The sequence below is a fragment of the Anastrepha obliqua genome, chromosome 5 (assembly GCF_027943255.1).
Source record: "Anastrepha obliqua isolate idAnaObli1 chromosome 5, idAnaObli1_1.0, whole genome shotgun sequence".
In the NCBI taxonomy this organism is placed as follows: domain Eukaryota; kingdom Metazoa; phylum Arthropoda; class Insecta; order Diptera; family Tephritidae; genus Anastrepha; species Anastrepha obliqua.
The window spans coordinates 96,325,615-96,344,429 of record NC_072896.1 but is presented as its reverse complement, the minus strand read 5'-3'; the positions used below and the strand labels follow the sequence as shown (position 1 = coordinate 96,344,429).

The 18,815-nt window shown below is 41.5% G+C and overlaps 2 protein-coding genes across 2 annotated transcripts; one reads left to right on the top strand and one right to left on the bottom strand.

The window, feature by feature from the left end:
- The first annotated feature begins 1,091 nt into the window (after positions 1-1,091).
- LOC129248591 (intraflagellar transport protein 80 homolog) lies at positions 1,092-10,943 on the top strand. The gene is made up of 9 exons (XM_054888207.1): positions 1,092-1,276; positions 3,727-4,004; positions 4,074-4,252; positions 4,387-4,614; positions 4,712-5,091; positions 9,475-9,644; positions 9,710-10,187; positions 10,260-10,551; positions 10,617-10,943. The coding sequence occupies exons 1-9, from the start codon at positions 1,092-1,094 to the stop codon at positions 10,908-10,910; spliced, it is 2,484 nt and encodes an 827-aa protein (XP_054744182.1). The 3' UTR covers positions 10,911-10,943.
- Positions 10,908-14,492, bottom strand: LOC129248592 (glyoxylate reductase/hydroxypyruvate reductase). Its single transcript, XM_054888208.1, has 4 exons — positions 14,003-14,492; positions 13,429-13,754; positions 13,200-13,325; positions 10,908-11,145 (listed from the first exon to the last, which is right to left on the bottom strand). The coding sequence occupies exons 1-4, from the start codon at positions 14,404-14,406 to the stop codon at positions 11,027-11,029; spliced, it is 975 nt and encodes a 324-aa protein (XP_054744183.1). The 5' UTR covers positions 14,407-14,492; the 3' UTR covers positions 10,908-11,026.
- Between the last annotated feature and the right edge of the window lie 4,323 nt (positions 14,493-18,815).

Genomic DNA, 18,815 nt, shown 5'->3' with positions numbered 1-18,815 from the left:
TGAGTTTTTATGAATTTTGGAAATGAAGGTATTAATTGTTCACTTATGCCGAGCCAATTAGCCAAATTTGTGCATTTCTAAGACTCTAATAAAACAGTTGGTTCCTAGCCTGTACGTCTATAGAAAGTGTTAGCTGATAAGATGTATCCTATAAACGTGCCGTGTAGCTGAAAACTCACCAGGATCTGGGGTGCGGAGAATTTTTCCCTTAGAGTTGTGTCAGCCGACAAGATTGCCATTTTATACTTGTTAAAAATGTATGAATCGAATCTGAAAAACTTAATACTTGTATAATTGAAAATAGTTCTAGAATCTCGTTCTTCTTCTTCTTGATTGGCGTGATAACCGCTCAAAGTGCACCAGTGCTTTCTTTCTCGTGCTAACCAGCGTCAGTTAGAAAAACCAAGTGAAACCAGGGCCTTCTCCACCTGATGTTTCCAACGCAGAGGAGGGCTCCCTTCTTCCCACTTCCACCAGTGGTTCTGCATCGAATACTTTCAGAGCCGGAAAGCTTGCATCCATTCGGACGACATGACGCAGCCAACAAAACCGCTGGATCTTTATTCGCTGCGCTCTTTACTCTTTAACTTCCCTTAGTTTCCCCCAAAAAACCAAATTTCAAACTTAAGATTTAAAAGTACCTGACGAACAACTTTTTTAAGGCTTATTTTAGGGAAAGAGCTCGCACGGCGGTCTTAATTTTTCTCACCAAATGGCAGAGCCTACAATTTCTAGCCGTCTCTGAACATCATATGGCGTTTCATGAGAAGCTTTTCGAATCCCATTAATACACTCGGAAGATTGCTATTGCCTATTAAAAGTGTGCTTCGAACTCTAAACCAACCCATTGTTAGTCACACATAAATCACTCGGCTACAGCGGCCACTTAGTAAGCCATACTAGTGTAATGTAGTTTCTCCACAAACACCCCACTCAACAGGTGGTCGAGTCAACGCGCTAAGGGTTGTTTGTTGTCCGCGAAACGGAATCCAACTTACCATGGCAACGCCACGCGACAACACAAACAAAAGCCGCTGAAGAAAATTTAGTTTGTGAAAAGTTTCATTAGAATTTACCACAATATTTTAGAGATGCGTCTAAAAACTTATATTTGCAAGCGAACCGCCGTGCATAATAATGTGGATTACCGGCTGCAGAATTCGGCAACACAAAGAAGTGCAAGTGGACATAAAGATACAGGAAATAATGAGAAAACCAACATATCACCGCTGAGCTGCGTGGATTGGAGTAGCAATGAGGAAATCTATTTTGTGAGGTAGGTGAATATGGAAAAGCAAATGAAGAAAGTTAGTGGAAAAAAGGATTAAAAGGAGAAGAATTATATATTCAATATACTAGAATATTTTTCTATATGGGCGAAAACATCCAATAGTGAAATTTTTTTAACAACAGTAAACATTTTTTTAAATTAAATTGAATTTTTAGCCTATTGAGACCAACGTTTCATTATAGCAAAAATTAATGGACTATAAAACTGCAAGTTTGAAGTGGCTACAAAATACCAGTGATTTCTGAAAATTTTTTTTGTTCACAGTAATAGACTTTTTCTTCAGAAATAATACCAAACCAATGCGGATTTGGAGCCATAAAGTCAGCAGCAGACGCGATACAGGCAATTAGAGTACCAGCGGAGAAAGTAGAAAGAAAATTCTGCATATGGTTTTTGTAGATCTAGAGAAGGCCTTCGATAGGGTATTTAGGCAATTAGTGTGGCTATCCTTACGAGCCAAAATAATACCAGAACAATACATGAAAATGATTCAAGACATGTACCATGAAACCATCATGCAATTATGTACACCTGGCTCCCATGGATGGGAGGTGGACACCAAGGTTCAGCACTCAGCCTGTTGATTTTTAACATTGTTATGGATCATCTGACAGCTAAAGCTCAAGACAAACGACCATAGAATATCTTTTACGCGGACGATATAGTCTTAATTGGCTTCATTAATTCTCTATCCTGGAGAAAAAGCTTAACACTTGGAATGAAATATTGACAAACAACTGAATGCGCATAAATGTAAAGAAAACCGAATACCTATACCTACCATTTGACAAAGAGGAAACAGACCAACGAGAGGCCAATTGTATTAATTGACAGCCAACAAGTTTCACATACCTAGGATCGACGGGAAATAGACTGGAGTCTTTAGTGACAATCAGGATGCATTAAAGGCACTGGAGAACGTAAAGCGAACCTCACAGATTGTTGAAGAATGTAAGAAGAAGCTTAATTCCATTTCAATACAAAATAATCTTGTACATATATGGGGTCCAGGACAATACGGTCGCAAGGAAATGAAATTGCCGATATTGGTTGATGGTTGGTATAATTGCAGGACATAATACATTGGTTATATGACCACCATTGGAATCATTGAGGACCCGATTTGCCTGTCTTGCCTAAAGGAGGCGCATAACGCAGAGTATTTTTGCTGTGAGTGTCTTGCATTTGCTGGTGCAAGGCTACGTTCTCTGGGATCCAATGTCATAAGAACGAGTAAAATTCGTGCTCTTAAACTGAAGGATATTATTTCATGGACGAAGATGTAGCACATAAAGATAATGCGGCGTGGTTCAAGCTGACAGGCGTCTAATGTGACAGGAAAATGCAATTAACGGTTCCGGGAAAGGTGCACATAATCTGTGTGAGACCAGTAAGGGCAAAGCAAACTAAGCACAACCAGAAGATGCACGTGGCGGAAATGAAAAAATGATTCGGTGGGTGTAACAGAAATAACGCGCGCGGGGGCAAAGTGAAAAACATCAAGGTACGAGAAACTATGAAAATTGCACTAATCTCGGAGAAAATGAAAGAAGGCAGGCTAAGATGATATGGACACGTAATGAGGGCAGACAAAGACCACATCGTCAAACTCTGCCTGAACATAATTGAACCAACAAGAACTAGAGGAATACCACAATCGACCTACTATACATATCTAAATACAATACAAAGGGAGATAAGAAAGCAGCACCTTGCTGATGTGACGATGCAGGACAGAGGAACCTGGCGCATAACGACAAGGAAGGCCGACCCTAAATGGAAACAAGGCAAAGATTGAGAGAGGGAGAGTAGACTTTTTCTTCCATATAAAAAAAATTCGAGTACTTTGTATGGGAGAAAAGGTGTGACACCTCAGCGAAAAAAAATTGTCAAAAATCAACGGTACTTTGTAGTGAGTTGTAACTTGCACTTTGTTACAGTAAAATTGTAAATGGACTATAAAACTGCATATCCAGAAAATTTTTAATATTTTTAGTAAAAAAGTTTAAAGTTTTGACAAAAATTTGTTGAATTTTTTTATAATTTAATTTAAAACTTGGATTTATATGGTTTTCGTTGGTTTTTATTCATAAAAAAATATTAAAATTAAAGTAGATATATGTGCTATATTTTTTTCAATGCAGATATAAGAACAGGCAGAGAAGACCCGACGATTACAGCATTGACTTAAAAAGGATATTTTTGCAATTTTTCTGCATTTACAATATTAGCGTTCAACATTCCAAGATTAAATTCTAAAATAAAAAATTATTCCCACCAAATTTGCTAGCTGTAGCTAGGATGCCCGTTATAGACCGTCAAAATTCGAGTGCACCTATTGAATAACCCTTTATATGCACTTAATCACTACTCAGCTCGTTTTCAATATTCTATATTCGATATTGTTTTAACAATTTTTTTTTTCTTTCCAAAAGCGATGACCACCAGATCTACAAATGGAGTGTTGTCACTCGCGATATGGTAGAAGTGGCCAAGTTACCCGATGATTTCATACCAACCGATTTGCATTGGCTACTTTTGGGTGGACGTAACAGTGGCGGTGGCAAAGGTAGTGATACGCTACTCATCTGCAGTAACGATGGTCGCTTTATCATTCTGAATAAAAGCGCGCGGGTAGAGCGAAATATTGCCGCACATAGCGCAGCGATTAGTACAGGACGTTGGAGCCCAGATGGCGCTGGACTATTGACGGGTAAACACAACTTTCGTTTGAAATTAGTTTTTTAATTTCTTTGCATTATTTACTCTCCAATGCCTTTAGCTGGTGAGGATGGCGTTATAAAAATCTGGTCACGCTCCGGCATGTTACGCTCCACAGTCATACAAAGCGATGAACCAATCAGTTGTGCGCGTTGGGCACCCAATTCCACCTCAATTGTTTTCAGCCAGGGTTGTTATATGTCCATCAAACCGCTGGCGGCGAATAGCAAGTTGACGAGGGTAAGTTTGGACAGTTGACTTTAAAGTTGAATATGGATAAATAGTATATTGCTGGACATTTGTTCGTTCCGCCCACGATTATATGAAGCTAAAATTTTTAGAGGCAAAGTCTTATATCTTTATATCTTTTACAGTGGCGCGCCCATGATGGTCTCGTACTCTCACTCACTTGGTCTACACATTCGAATATTATCGCCTCGGGCGGTGAAGATTTTCGCTTCAAAATTTGGGATACACAAGGCGCTAATTTGTTCACCAGCTCTGCAGAGGAATATGCAATCACTTCAGTATGCTTCAACTCTGAAAAAGATGTGCTCTTGGTGGGCTCTTTCAATATGCTAAAGCTGTGCTCCAGCGCTGGTGTAAGTAGTATTTTAAAATATTTAGTAAGGATAGACAAAAATATAAAACCCAAACTTTGATATTTAAGTCTCCCTTTTCTCCCTCTCTATTTCATAGTGGTCCTATAGCAGCACTCGCTTCAGCGAACCTGTGGTTGGCTCTTTCTACACTATGTCCTGGTCCTCGGATGGCACACAGGTGGCTTGTGGCACCTCCACCGGCAATCTCGTTGTTGGTTATATTGTTGATCGGCAGTTGGTCTCACGTAATCTGAAGGCTACAACTACAGGCCGCAAAACTATACTATTGCAGGACATTTCGAATAGTAGCAGCGATGTTTTGGACTTTCCTGAGCGTGTCATTAATTTTGGCTTGGGTTATGGTCACTTAATTGTGGCCACATCGAATCAATTACACATCTACAATGAAAAGTATATCAATACGCCGATTATTATTGATGGCAGGACGGATGTGCGCGTAATCGAGGTGGGGAAAAAGTGAGTGTGAATATTTTTGTATCGTTGAAAATTGTGGAAGTAGGACGGATAAAGCTAAAGAGAGATATCGTCCCTTTAGTATTAAAATAGCCTATAAATTTTTTGATGTTTTGAGAAAATGAATTTCAAACTTTTTGTCGAAAGTAGCTCTCACTCAAATCTCGTTATGTCTGTAAATATTTATTATTTTTTGACTGACGTTTCGACCCACTTTGTGGAACTAGAATTTGACAAAATTTTGACCACATATAGAATCGACGATGGAGAATCCAAAAATGCAAAAAAAAAAATAATAGCCTATGAGCACATAGGCTATTGTTATACTAAGTGGACGATATGGTAATTGGATACTAGAGATATATTTCATAGATCTCCCTCTTTTTTCTTGATTGAAGCTGTAACGGCCCAGGCGATGTTCGTAACGATCAGCAGTGCATGTCTTTTAGTTCTAAGCAGCCTTTCTCTTCTTCGGCAACTACTAACGGCAGCCTCGTCGACTACTTTCCTGCTGAGCTTAATCTTTTTTGGGCTAAAAATAAACAGTAGAGAGGTCCATTCAAAACTGGTCAGGGAATGCCTGACCTCACTTTCGATTGCGTCCAAATTCTTTGACATAAGCCTCATCTGGGTTCCTGGTCACAGCGACATTGTGTGAAACTGTGAGGCGGATGAGCTGGGCAGACAAGGGACATGTGAGGTGATTGGGATTCCCTGACTACCTGCGGTCTGCTCCTGAAAATATAGGCAAAATATCAGCTCTCGAATCTCGTGGGTTTTCTCACAGGTCACTATGCGCGAGGAATGCATGCTGTGAAACTTGTAATTACCTCAAGTCCTTTTTGCGCTGGGTGCATGGAGGATGAGGTGGAACATCTCAGCACCTTCTCCTTAGCTGCTTTCACTAGATTCACCTTTGCAAGGCTCTTCAATACGAGTATACCGTCAAGAAGGGAGGGGCATACAACAAGGCCATGGAGAAGGGGGGAATTAAACTTTTATACAGATGGCTCCAAGCTAGACGATAAGGTTGGCTACGGAGTTTTCTCGAAGGAATTAGGACTGGAACTATCCGTTCGACTACCAGACTACTGCAGCGTCTATCAGGCAGAGGTACTAGCTATAAAAGAAGTGGCTACATACCTAAATACGCACGCCGTAACAAAAACGATTATAAATATATTCTCGGATAGCCAGGCGGCCATCAAATCAATGAATGCGGCTTTACTAAGATCGAAGGTTGCACAGGAATGCCGGGCAGCTCTAAATGACATTAGTGACGTATTCAAGGTCAGCCTTATTTGGGTTCCGGAACATAGAGATATTGAGGGAAACTGTAAAGCAGATGAGCTAGCCAGAAAGGGTACCGCTCTCCAACTGCTGAGTGATAAAAGTACCATCGGAATACCCATGGCCACGAATAAACTAATAATAAAAAACCACTTTATCCAAGAGACCAATAGGTCATGGAGAAATGAAGATACGTGTCTAACAGCTAGGCTACTATGGCCGCAAATAAACAAGAAAAGAACAAAGGAATTGCTTAGTCTCTCAAGAGACAATATCTCGAAGGTCGTGGCTTGTTTAACCGGTCACTGGCTATTTGGCAGGCATTCCTCGAGACTAGGAGTTTTCTCCCATGAATATTGCAGAAGTTGTAGAGATGAGGAAGAGGAAGAAACAGTTGAGCACTTCCTTTGCAATTGTCCAGCCCTAGCTAAAATCAGAGCAGGTTGTCTAGGTAAATACTTTTTTAATTCTCTTACAGAACTGTCTGCCGTGGGGTTGGCATCAATACTACGCTTCATAAGAGCCACGAAATGGTTCCACGAAGGAAGATAAATGAGGTTCCCGTGTAGCACAGTGGTATCACAACGGACCTGTAAGGTCTAAGTGAGTTGGTCGTGCAGACCGATTACCACCATAACCTAACCTAACCTAGCTGCTTTCACTTCCTTGCTACGCCTGCTGATATAGCTGGCGTTGACGTTAAAAATCTGACTCATTTAATTAGCAGCACAAAGCGGTTGACGCAAACGCAGCACAGACATCGTTCGTAATCCACACACTATAAACCCACCCTCCTAACCGTCCGAGCCCCACCTCTCCCCGCAGGGAGAGGCATCCCATCGGTCTTTCTCTTTCCCCGACCTCCTTCAAAATGATATCACAAACGATGAATCCGTTTTTTCTTCGTACAAGTGTGCTCATTCCTTGGGCAACCATACCAACCTTACCTAAACACTAGAGAGGTATCGCAAGATGGCAAAAGTCTCTTTATTTTACGTCCTCCTCTCCCATGGCTCTACTACCGTTTGCAGAATTTCGGGCCGGCAACTACAGACTTCGTAATACTTTTTCTGTTTAGCGATTATTCCTATCAAGAGCAGACATCTACGAGTAAAGTTGATTTTTTCCTTTTATTAACGGGCGTCCTTGCTTTCCTTAGCCTACCTTAGGTGCCTAATTGAAGGTCGGAGCTTAAAACATGACTTTTAGAATGTGGTTTTGAGGCTGGATAAGAAGAGAGGAGTCCAAAATACAAGTATGCACTACTGGTGCGTGTCGAGGTTATGTTTAGTTAGTAGCATCTCTTAGAAGAACACGTACTAAGCTTCACCCTTCGTTCTATTTCTTTGTGTTTGGCATTTGTGTATGGTGAGAAAAGTTATTCTTCGCTTTATCTCATGACTGATATTCTTGGTGGTATTTACCCACCAAAGTAGAACACCACCTCGATGTTATAACCGACAAGAGTGACCCGAACTTCAGTAACTGACGTATGTTCAAAACTCTATTTGTGTTGCTGGCAGGAAACTATCATCAAGTTTTGCCTTCGCCCACCGCTAAACCAAACGCCTCCTCTGAGCTGAAGAAAATTATGGTGCTTCAAATATCTAAAATAACGGAGATGAATTAAAAGTAAAGAGTTGGGTACTACGGCTCTCATGCCATCTTATTAGAAGTATGTTAACTATTTAAAAATGTTTTTTTGTACAGGTTCTAGAAGATTTTACTGAATGAATAGGATTACGAGGTGGATGGGGAGGCCTGCACGCCTAGGAGGGTGATTCCTCCTAGACTTGTTTCTTGTAGAGATTATCTGATATCTGACTATTGCTCCACTTTTGCTTGATATCAACTCGAGTCCTCTCTAGTATCTCCCTGTAATTATATATCAGTTATGTAAAGGATGATCAATTTATAGGCATCGGATTTTAAATTGATATAAAACAACGAAAAGTCAAATTTGTCGGGTATTCTTTATTATTTTTGTGTAAAACCATTCGTAACATTTATTTTTTAAAGATAATTCCTTTCCAAATGTTGGCTGCAACTTCGCAGTAATTGGGTCATCGGTAAACACGAATTTTGAATGACTCGCTAGAGGACTTCGGAGGACAATGCCTCAATTCAAGCTGGTTCCATAACCATTAGACTTTACATACCCTCGCAAATAAAAGTCCAAAGGTGATAGTATACGATCTTGGTGACCAATCCACTGGTCTGAAGTAAGAGTTAAATTGTTCATCGAAATGAGGACTTAGTGAATCCATTTTTTCAAGGGCTGTATGGCAATTAACGCCGTCTTGTTCGAACCAAATGTTGTGGAGATCAGGGGTTTCAATTTCCGGCATAAAAAAGTCATTTATCATGGCGCGATAGCGTTCGCCATTCTCTGTTGCATTGGCACCAACCTCGTCTTTGAAGAAATATGGGTCGATGATTGCTCCAGCTCATAGGCCGCACCAAATGGTGTAATGGCTGTTCTTGAATGACTTCGGGTTGCTCTTCAGATTAAATATTACAATTTTGCCTCTTGACTCTTGACGTAGGCATTAAGCCAAAAATGGGAATCATCGCTGAACACAACTCGGGTCCCAAAATGCGGATCCTCGGCGAGTTTTCCAAGAGCCCAACTACTGATATTATAAGGTGTGTAGTACTTAGTTTGACAGTAGTCACTCGTGATCTGTCAAAGAACCCTATTGGAAAAAGTACCTCCAATCTGATCACCTTGTATTCACCGGAAATATTTTTATTGTCAAGGTTTTAGAAGATTTTACTGGAAGGACAAGATTACACAGGTAGCTGTCCAACCATGAATGTCTTGCAGGGCAATTTTCCTCTGGAGTTGGTTCTTGTAGAGGAAAAAGTAACTGAATTTTGTTTTTCTTTTGCTAGAGAATGTCTCGATCCTCTAGTATCTCTCTATAATGATAAATCATGTATGTATAAGTGCTTAAGTAGCGCCATGGTCTACTTAAGGAAAGGATTTCTTGCGATTGTTTTGTGCTTCACTCCATTCTTATGAGTTTGAATCTATGCAGATATTAATGTGTTTCCTACACCTTTTATGGCATCCTCCGTATGTACCCATTTCAGATTTTTCATGGTCTTAGATGCCACTTCGATTTGGGTCTACACCTACAGTGGACGCCTACATTTAAATCCGCGCTATCCAGGTCTACAAGCACAAATACCATTACTTACCTGGCGCGGAGTATCGCTGGGACTGGATGTGCTGGCTATACGCGATAATTCGGATAACACAGGTGAGTTTTCCCATTCAAAATGATTCCTTCCTCATAGCATAGACCTTTTTTCCATTTCAACGAAGTGCTCCACATCTTCGACCTTGTGCCAGGCGCCTCACGTCAATACGATCCGCATTCGTTACGTGCAAAAACCCAAATTTCCGAGATCTCGGCATGTCGCGCAGGCACAATCGACGATCAGTATGTCGTGCTAATCGATAACAATCGCGAATTGTATATCACAGAGACGCGTAATTTAAATGGAAGTGGTAGCGGTGCAGGAGGTGGTGGTGGTGGTGTAGGTGGCGTAAGTGGTTTAAATGCTGTGGCAGCGGTCGGCAGCAATGGCAGTGGCAACACAGACCGCAGCATTAACGGACGCAATTCGAATGGTGGTGAAATTTACAAAATTGGCACACAGCTAACAACCGTTATGTGGGCTAGTGAAACAAACATATTGGTGGGCGTGCACGACACCTGTTACAGCATATGGTACTGTCCGGGCGAGGGAGCTGCCGATCCAACATTGATTGCACTAACAACGGTCACTGTGGATGCGACGTGAGTAGAGTTAGGCGTTCAATGCAAATGTGAAGACTTTAAAGAAAGATTGTAAGAAAAAATTGTCTGTAGGGAATTCGGAAAAAACATCTCATTGGAGTCGTTTGAGGATGCCATTGTCACCTTCCGTTGCGCTGGTGCACTGCTACCCGTCAATGTGAATATCTATTGTGAGATTTTGCATCGCACGCTGATGGAGGGCCAGTGGCAGCAGGCCTTGAAAATTTGTCGTCTAGCCCAGAACGGCAACCTCTGGGCTACTCTGGCAGCAATCGCAACGCGCAAAAATCAATTACAGATTAGCGAGGAGGCTTATTCGGCGGCGCTGCAGATCGACAAGGTCAGCTACTTGCAGCACATCAAGGTTTGAAGTGGAAAAAATATTCTACTTATAATTATTTATGCATTTATGCAACTTATTTTCTCTAGGAATTGTCCACCGCCAGCCCTGAGCAAATGGCGGAAAATTCGCTAATGCTCGGACGTCTAGTCGAAGCAGAGACTATTTTACTGCATAACAAAAAATACCCCGAAGCTGTTGCACTCTGCTTGCGCATGCACAATTGGCGTCGGGCCTTGGAGGTGGCGCAAAAGTACGAACCCGAATTGTTGGATAAGGTTTTGGAACAGAGGCGGAGGTATTTGAAAGCATTGCAGCGCGATGAGTGGGACAAGGCATTTTTACCTTTTCAAGCTGGTGAAAATAACGACACAAGCGAATAAAATGCAAACAGTGTAATAAACTTTTTAATTGCTAATAACAGTGACAACAAATGCAAATTATTGTATATTCACACATACATACATACACATGTGTGTGTATGTATGTATAGAGGCATTTAGTACGCAGGACAGATCATCGGTTTACCCTCGAGCGCGTTAAGTATATTTTTGGCAGCTGTTAGGCCCATCTCAGTTGTTGTCTGCATCGTTTGGGTGCCCAGATGGGGGATGACGACTGCAAAAAATTGTTGAAGTGTCTTTAGAATAATGGAATTAACAAAGAAATGCAGAACAATCGAGGCAGGGCAGTCTTTATAGAAGGTAAAAAAAAAATCGAGATTAATAAAGTATTGTAAAAAGTTCTGAATGTTTTCCGCTAGATGACTCCAGAGATCCATATCTTATGATATATAGAAAGGCATGGTACGATAACGCGATAGAGGCCTCGATATGTAGGTAGGAGTAGTGGCTGCCAATGTCACATACTTGTTTTTTTGTTCTCCGAGCATATTCCGCGTATTGAAGGTTCTTCATGATTATCTCACTTATGTTCTCATCAAACGCTCTCTCAAGCATATTTCGCTCATTAATGAACCGCCTGCATTGAAACAAGATATGCCTCGCCGTTTCTTATTCTTCGGGGCACTACGGGCAGTACGAGTTGTTCTCAAGATGGAACCTGTGTAGGTATACTTTGAAGTACCCATATCCAGCAGTAAGCAGCTGCGTGAAACAAAATTCTTCGAATCAGTTCAAAGGTCTACCTATCTCGGATTGCTCCCGCCGTATCTGCCATTCTTCAATTACTCGCAGCCTTTCTTCTTTCTTAGCCGCGCTCGATGGTCTCTGCCTAATGGTACTATGTAACACATACATCTCAATCGCGAGAAGGTCGATAGGCACCATTCACGTTATCACATGGATTGCGTCGTCTGAGACAGTGCGATAGGCAATGGCTACTCTCAAGGCGTTAAGTTTCGTATGTGTACGAAGTGCGATGCCTTCGTGTTGCCCAGATTGGTGCTGGGTATAGAATCACTGAGCTCGTCACTGTTAACTGGAGTTTCCGTATACTTGCGCGGGGGCTGCCAATATCCCGCATTAGTCTATATAACGTGTTACTTATTCTTACGGATTTTTCATTGACTGCCTGTAAATGATGCTTAAACGTTATTTTCGCGGCAATGAGTACTCCCAGGTATTTTATATATGGCTGCGACCTTATCCCATAGTCAGCTACCGTAATCACTAACTCTTCACGTACCCGTCGTGACACAAGACGATTTCAGTTTTTTGAGTTGCTCTAACTCTAACTTCACATTTCCAAGCCATCTTCTGATTCTTACAATTGCATCATTGCATAAAGTTTGCAGCACGTCCAGAAGCTTTTTTACTACCACCAACGCATTGTCGTCCGCGTACCCAATGAGGGTAGCATCTTCAGAAAGCTCGAGGACACAAACCACAGTGTTGGGCCAAGCACCGAGCCTTGTTGAATACCGCCAGTTACTTTATATCTCCCTATGCCGTTATCAGTATCATAAAGTGACACACTCCAGACCTGTCGTAGGTCCATTGTGATACCACTGCAACTTCTTCCTTACACTATGGGATGCCTTTTGAATCACCCTGTGGTTTTTATAGCTTCGTTAGTTTTAAATGCGATGTATCCGCTACATTTGTTAAAAATGCGCTACCAAGCGTGCAAAGTCTTATTTTAGCTAATCCTTCTCACTCACAAAGGAGGTGTCTTAATGTTTCCTCTTCTTCTGTATTAAAGCAGCTTCTACAATAACCGCAGTATGGAACTCCCAAAATTCTGGTGAGATTACTTATTAGGCATGGGCCGGTTAAAACACCTATCAAAGATCTTGTATTCGCTCTGTGAAGTTTTAGCAGGTATTTTGAACGACCCCTGTTGAGTTTAGGCTGAAAGAAGCCTAATATCTCAGCGAAATAAGTATCGCGTTTTTGATTGAAGAGCTTGAGAACTTAGAACGATAAAATGAATTAATTTTTTTACTGTTCTCTGGTAGCTTATTTCATGGCATTTATTTTTTGAATACGATATCCGGCATATGTCCGCCGTAGCTACCAGTTACATGGACCATTCGATAAGTCCAATGTCTGAAAAAGTTGACAGAAAAAGGCTTGCGGCACTGCGTTAAATAATGAAACTAAATATTCGCCGGTGTTGCAGATGTAAGTGGTTTAGTGCGTCCGTCTGATTACATAACAGCCTCACCTCATATATGGTATTTCATTTTATTTTATTTTCAAAAGTCTTACCACAATTTGGCAATTTCAGTAGTGGATGGTCTGCTGGCAGTGGTTCCGGCGTCATCACATCCAAGCCCGCGGCAGCAATCTCACCACATTTCAAAGCATCAACGAGAGCGGGTTGATCAACTATGCCTGTATTTTTTATAAACAAACAAAAAAACTTTTTAGTACAAGTATTTTTTCTTATTTTCACAACAATTAAAAAAAAAATATTAATTTCCGCTCAAACACTCACCTCCCCTACCCACATTCACAAACACGCAATTCGACTTCATTTGTTTAAAAGCAGCGGCATTGAATTTTTCGCGCGTCTCCGCAGTCAGCGGACAAGCGACAATCAAGAAATCACTTTCTCGCAGCAGCTGCTCAAATGGCACGTGAATCGCCCCAAAGGGATTTTCGCGTTGCGTGCGTGTATGGTATATCATTTTGGCCGCCTCCCAACCTTGCAATCGCTTCGCAATCGTCTGACCAATACCACCAAATCCGAGAAAGCCTACCACCGAACCACGCACCTCTTGTCCCATCATCCAGTTAATTTGCTCAGTGCGCCAAAGAGATCTGAATTAAGAGATGAAAAAGCAAGCAAAAAGAGCAACATAAATATAGCGAGAATATTTAACAGCGCTGCAATTGCAAAGTTGGCAAGTCCAAAGTAAGCTTTCAAAGCTTCATCCAGCAACAAAATGTTTCATAGTCACTGTTATATCAGCTGTTCGCTTCACACGCCCCGCAAATACAAATCAAAACATTTTGGTGTCACCTCTAAATATTCTGTCACATTTACTATTGTTTACATTTTAACTCACTTCTCGATCTCCTGCCGCCCAGCATGAAAATGACGCGCTGCAGATACCATTAAACCCACGGCTAAGTCGGCAACAGAATTCCTTACAATGCCTGGCGTGTGACCCAGTGGCATTTGGCGTCGCTTAAATTCTGCCATGTCCACATAGTCAATGCCCGATGACATGGTCGACACCACTTTCAATTGGCTGCCTGCCGCATCGAGTATTTCTCCGTCAAGCGACTGATAGTGCGCCCAGAAAATCGCGTCCACACCCGGCAGTTTGCGTAATATTTCGACGCGCGATGGCGGCACACTTTCACACACTATTGTCTCGCAACCACGCTGCTGGAGCAACTCCAACGCCGCCTTGGGCACATTAGGATGCGAGACTAGCACTTTGTATAGCCGTCGTGTCGCTGACATATTAGGGATAGACTTTTTGTGCAAGTTTGAATAGTTTCGCCGTCGCTCATGAGACACTAAACTGCTCGCCCAACACCGAAAATCTTTTCTGTTGTTCAATTTGTATACATTTCAACCAAAGCGAATTCAATGATATGAACTGTCACATATACAAATAATGTTTTTGAAGAGACCCATACCCTGTAGGAAATGCGCTAGCTTCTGGTTCAGTTTCCTTAACTTTTACATTCCATTTCCGCTTTGGAATGACAGCTAATATACTAAGGTGTATTTTGGCTATTTCAGCGCAGTCGCAAAACAATGCGCCAACGGGGCAAGGTTTGTTTTTTTTTGTTGGGTGAGGTAGGGTTCCGGATGCCTTCGCACTTACAGCGACCGTCGTGTGGTGTGGTCACTAAAATTATCCCTCCTCCCCTTCTGGGGACACATCCTTCCCGGAACTGCTTTCTATATTACTTCGGGAGGGCCCAGAACGGCATCCATAAAGGACCAATTCTATTCACCCACGTCTTGGTCCACCATATTTGTAGCCGGCTTTCATGCTATAGACTCGTCTTCTTGCGTCTCTATCTGTGCGGCTTCGCTTTGTTTCCCTATGACCCCATTTTTCGCTGCCGTACAGGAGAATTGAGCTTGTATCCGCCATAATTAGCTTTCTTTTGCTCTGTGTTGGCCCACCGATATTTGCCATTAATCCACTTAGCATACCAGTGACCTTGGCTGCTTTGGTAGCCGCATGCCGTATCTGGGCCCAGAAAGTATGTAAGCCTGAAGTCAAGTTGAATACCTAAGAATTTTACTACTTTTTGGGTCACTAAGGACGTGTTGCCTACTTGCATGCTGATCTCGACGGGGTAGGGATTGCTATGAGTTGGGTAGGCGCAGAGTATAGAGGAAAAAGGGAATACAGCCAACTTCTGCATTTTTCGGGATATCTCGATATTAAACGCTGCGTATAAAATATTTACAAATATTCTTTATGAAAAAATACGCAAATATTCCGGGCGAATTCCGGATGATTACTAAGATGGTTTTGGAGCCAACTGGTCTACAAAAGATCAAGGTTTCATAGCGACACAAACTTTCGAGAAGCATTACGAATATGATGTTGACGTCTACTGCTTACTTATTCGAGGACTTCAAACAAGCATTCGACAGCATAGATACAGTCTGTGTCAGAAGAAAAGAACCGGTTTTTCTTTTAACTTCAAGATATATTTCGTTCTGCTTTTTGCTGCGTAATAGTCCCACTCACGGGCTACGACGTCAGTGCTAATTCAGGTTAGTGTCGTTCGAAACTTTCCCATAAATGTAACCAAATAAAAATGAGTGAGTAGTACGTGAGCGTTTTGAAGCGGTATTTTTATGCACGCAATCGAAGGGCCGAAATTATCTTACGCCGCGGCTGTAATGTGGTATAAGGTGTACAAAAATGTTGATGACTTTTCCGAGCGCGGCTTGAAGCGAGTGACGGAGGATAAAGTGATCGTCCAACTTTTTAAGCGGACCCTTCTTTGTGACTACGCCAAATACGATCAGTTCTTGCTAAAAAGAGAATAGATGTGAGTATCAACACCATCGAACGTCGACTGAAGGACGCGAACATATTCTACCGCCCCACAAATCACTGCTCTCAGAAAAACATATTGAGAAACAACAAATCAAAAAAATGGTGTCACAGTATTGGACTGGCCTTTCCAGTCCTTAGACGTCTGGGGAACTATGAAAACGCATCTTGCCGGAAGGCCAGTCCATGATTGAAAGCAACTCGTACGTCAAGTGGGCAAAATCTAGTCGTGTTTGTCGACGAGCTACGCAGAAATGCTGGTTCAAAGCATGAAGAACATGTCAGGCTATACTCGACAACGAAGAAGAGTAATTGCGGGAACTATGAAAACGCATCTTGCCGGAAGGCCAGTCCATGATTGAAAGCAACTCGTACGTCAAGTGGGCAAAATCTAGTCGTGTTTGTCGACGAGCTACGCAGAAATGCTGGTTCAAAGCATGAAGAACATGTCAGGCTATACTCGACAACGAAGAAGAGTAATTGCGACTCGTAGTTTGGTACATAGTTTCATGTAAAAAAAAAATGTAAATATATATCTTTTATAATATACTTCATGAATAATCGCTGTTCCTTTTTTCTGACACAGACTGTAGAAGGCAAATTAGATTTTTGCTGCAGTCTATAGGTATCTCGCTAAAGCTAATTGAGCTTTCAATTATGACGCAAGGAGAGCGCTCAGAGTCATTTCCGCTTATATCGGGAGTTAAACAGGGAGACTGCTCCAGCTTTGTGCATATGCAGATGATATACTTACTAATACTAGAATAAATAATACGAAATACTGGGCTAAGAATTAACACAGAGAAAACGAAATTTATGGTCCAATCCAGCTCCGGTTTAAGGCATGATGACCTGCCAATCGAATACTATGCATTCGAGAGTGTAGAAGAATTTCCTAAGTGGGAATCAAAATATATTGGCTGATATTTTGACATGTCATTAACAGAGTTTTAGCAGCAAATAAGTCTTACTTTTCTAATTTGAAGTTGCTTCAGTCTGAGTTATTATTTCGCGACCAAAATTTCAGGATATACAAAACCTTGATACTCCTCGTGCTTGCGAACTATGGATGCTAAAAACTACTGACATTAATTAGCTAATGGTATTTGAAGACGAAAAATATTGCGAAAAGTATATGGACCTGTAAGACTGCAAGACGTTACTTATCGAATTAGATATAATATAATCATGAGCTGGAACTGTTGGCAAAAACCGAAACTGTGATAAGATTTATAAGATCTCAGAGGGTAGGATAGCTCGAACACGTGTTTAGAAGAAGAGGACGCCCCAGAAAGAGATGTCTCGAAGGCATGAAAGCTGAACTTGAAAAGTTAAACGAGCGGCGTTGGAAGGAGGTAGCCTTAGATAGAGGCAGATGACGCAAGGTTGTGAATAAAGCAATGGTTCACCAAGGACTGTGATGCTAAGAATAAGAAGAAGAGTGTAGATGAACCATGTTGACTTAAAGGGTTTTCCAAAAACAGGTGTAATTTTGAATATGATTGCGCTTTCGAGAGATGATTAACGATTTTTTATGGCCAGAATTGATGGTATTGATCTGAATAACAAGATGGCGCTACGTTCAACACAAGCAACGAAACCATTGATCTTTTACGGGAAAAGTTTCCGGACCGTGTTATCTCTTGAAGAGGTGATCACAATTGGCCACCGAGGTCTTGTGATTTAACACCTTGTGCCTTTTTTATTTGGGGCCACTTGAAAGAGAAGGTCTACGCCAACAGCCCAGGATCGATTAAAGACCTAAAAGATAGAATTCGTGAGGCTATCGAGGACATAGGGCAGCCACTTTGCAATTCGGTTATGGAAAATTTCATGAAAACGATATTGTCCTGTAAGCGTGGTCGCGGTGGTCATTTGTCTGATGTTATTTTCCACTATTAACGGCATACCTTCCCCTTTATAATGAAATAATCATCCGATCATTCATATTAAAAAAAATATTTTTTTTTTATATCAAAATAACACCTCTTATTGGAAAACCCTTTACTTCGTTTCCACGAAAATGATTGCAGTATTGCATATAGCTGTTGTTGTAGTTACCTTCGAGAAATTGATTGTTTTCCACTGGAATCAAGTATTCTTGATAACCAATTTCATACTAAATATCCAACTTTCAACTGGTCATTTCCTAGCTCGAATCTTAACTCAATAACACATCTGTGGTCCATCTCATCGACATTTTTTTTTCATCGCTTATTTAAAGCGTGACAAAAGATGCTATTTTAAACAGCATTGAGTCTCTTAATGTGCAACCCGCGGTTTATCTATGGATAGGGCAGCTATTAGCCAGCAGAAAGATAAAAGCGGAGTGGAACGATGCGAGCGTCACCAAATATGCATGTAGAGGTACTCCGCAAGGTGGGGTACTATCACCGCTATTATGGTTACTTGTAACAAATGAAATTCTTAAGAAACTTGACGGAGGGGCACCTAAACTAGTGGCATATGCCGATGACATAGCTATAGTAGTTACGGGAAAGTACCTGGACACCATCAGTAATGTGATGAACAACACTCTCAAAACGATACACCAATGGACATCTCGCGCAGGGCTAGGGATAAACGCCGGAAAAACGGACATGGTACTTTTTACCAGGAAGTACAAAGTTCCGGCGTGGAACCTACCGAAGCTGGGCAATAACGAACTACTTCTCAAAGACTATGCGAGGTACCTCGGAGTAATACTGGACAGCAAATTGCTGTGGAAGCACAACGTTGAGGAGAGGGTAAAGAAGGCCAGTAATGCATTGTACGCATGTAAAAGAATGCTGGGCGTTACTTGGGGTCTATCACCCTCTCTGACGCATTGGTGCTACACAGC

What these genes read in the sequence shown, in the direction of transcription:
- LOC129248591 (XM_054888207.1), top strand. Translation starts at nt 1,092, where the DNA reads ATGCGTCTAAAAACTTATATTTGCAAGCGAACCGCCGTGCATAATAAT. An exon ending in CGATAATTCGGATAACACAG is followed by an intron (nt 9,645 to 9,709) that starts GTGAGTTTTCCC and finishes ATTTCAACGAAG; the next exon opens with TGCTCCACATCTTCGACCTT. An exon ending in GCTACTTGCAGCACATCAAG is followed by an intron (nt 10,552 to 10,616) that starts GTTTGAAGTGGA and finishes TATTTTCTCTAG; the next exon opens with GAATTGTCCACCGCCAGCCC.
- LOC129248592 (XM_054888208.1), bottom strand. Translation starts at nt 14,406, where the DNA reads ATGTCAGCGACACGACGGCTATACAAAGTGCTAGTCTCGCATCCTAAT. An exon ending in TGTGAATGTGGGTAGGGGAG is followed by an intron (nt 13,326 to 13,428) that starts GTGAGTGTTTGA and finishes TAAAAAATACAG; the next exon opens with GCATAGTTGATCAACCCGCT. An exon ending in ACTGAAATTGCCAAATTGTG is followed by an intron (nt 11,146 to 13,199) that starts GTAAGACTTTTG and finishes AATTTTTTGCAG; the next exon opens with TCGTCATCCCCCATCTGGGC.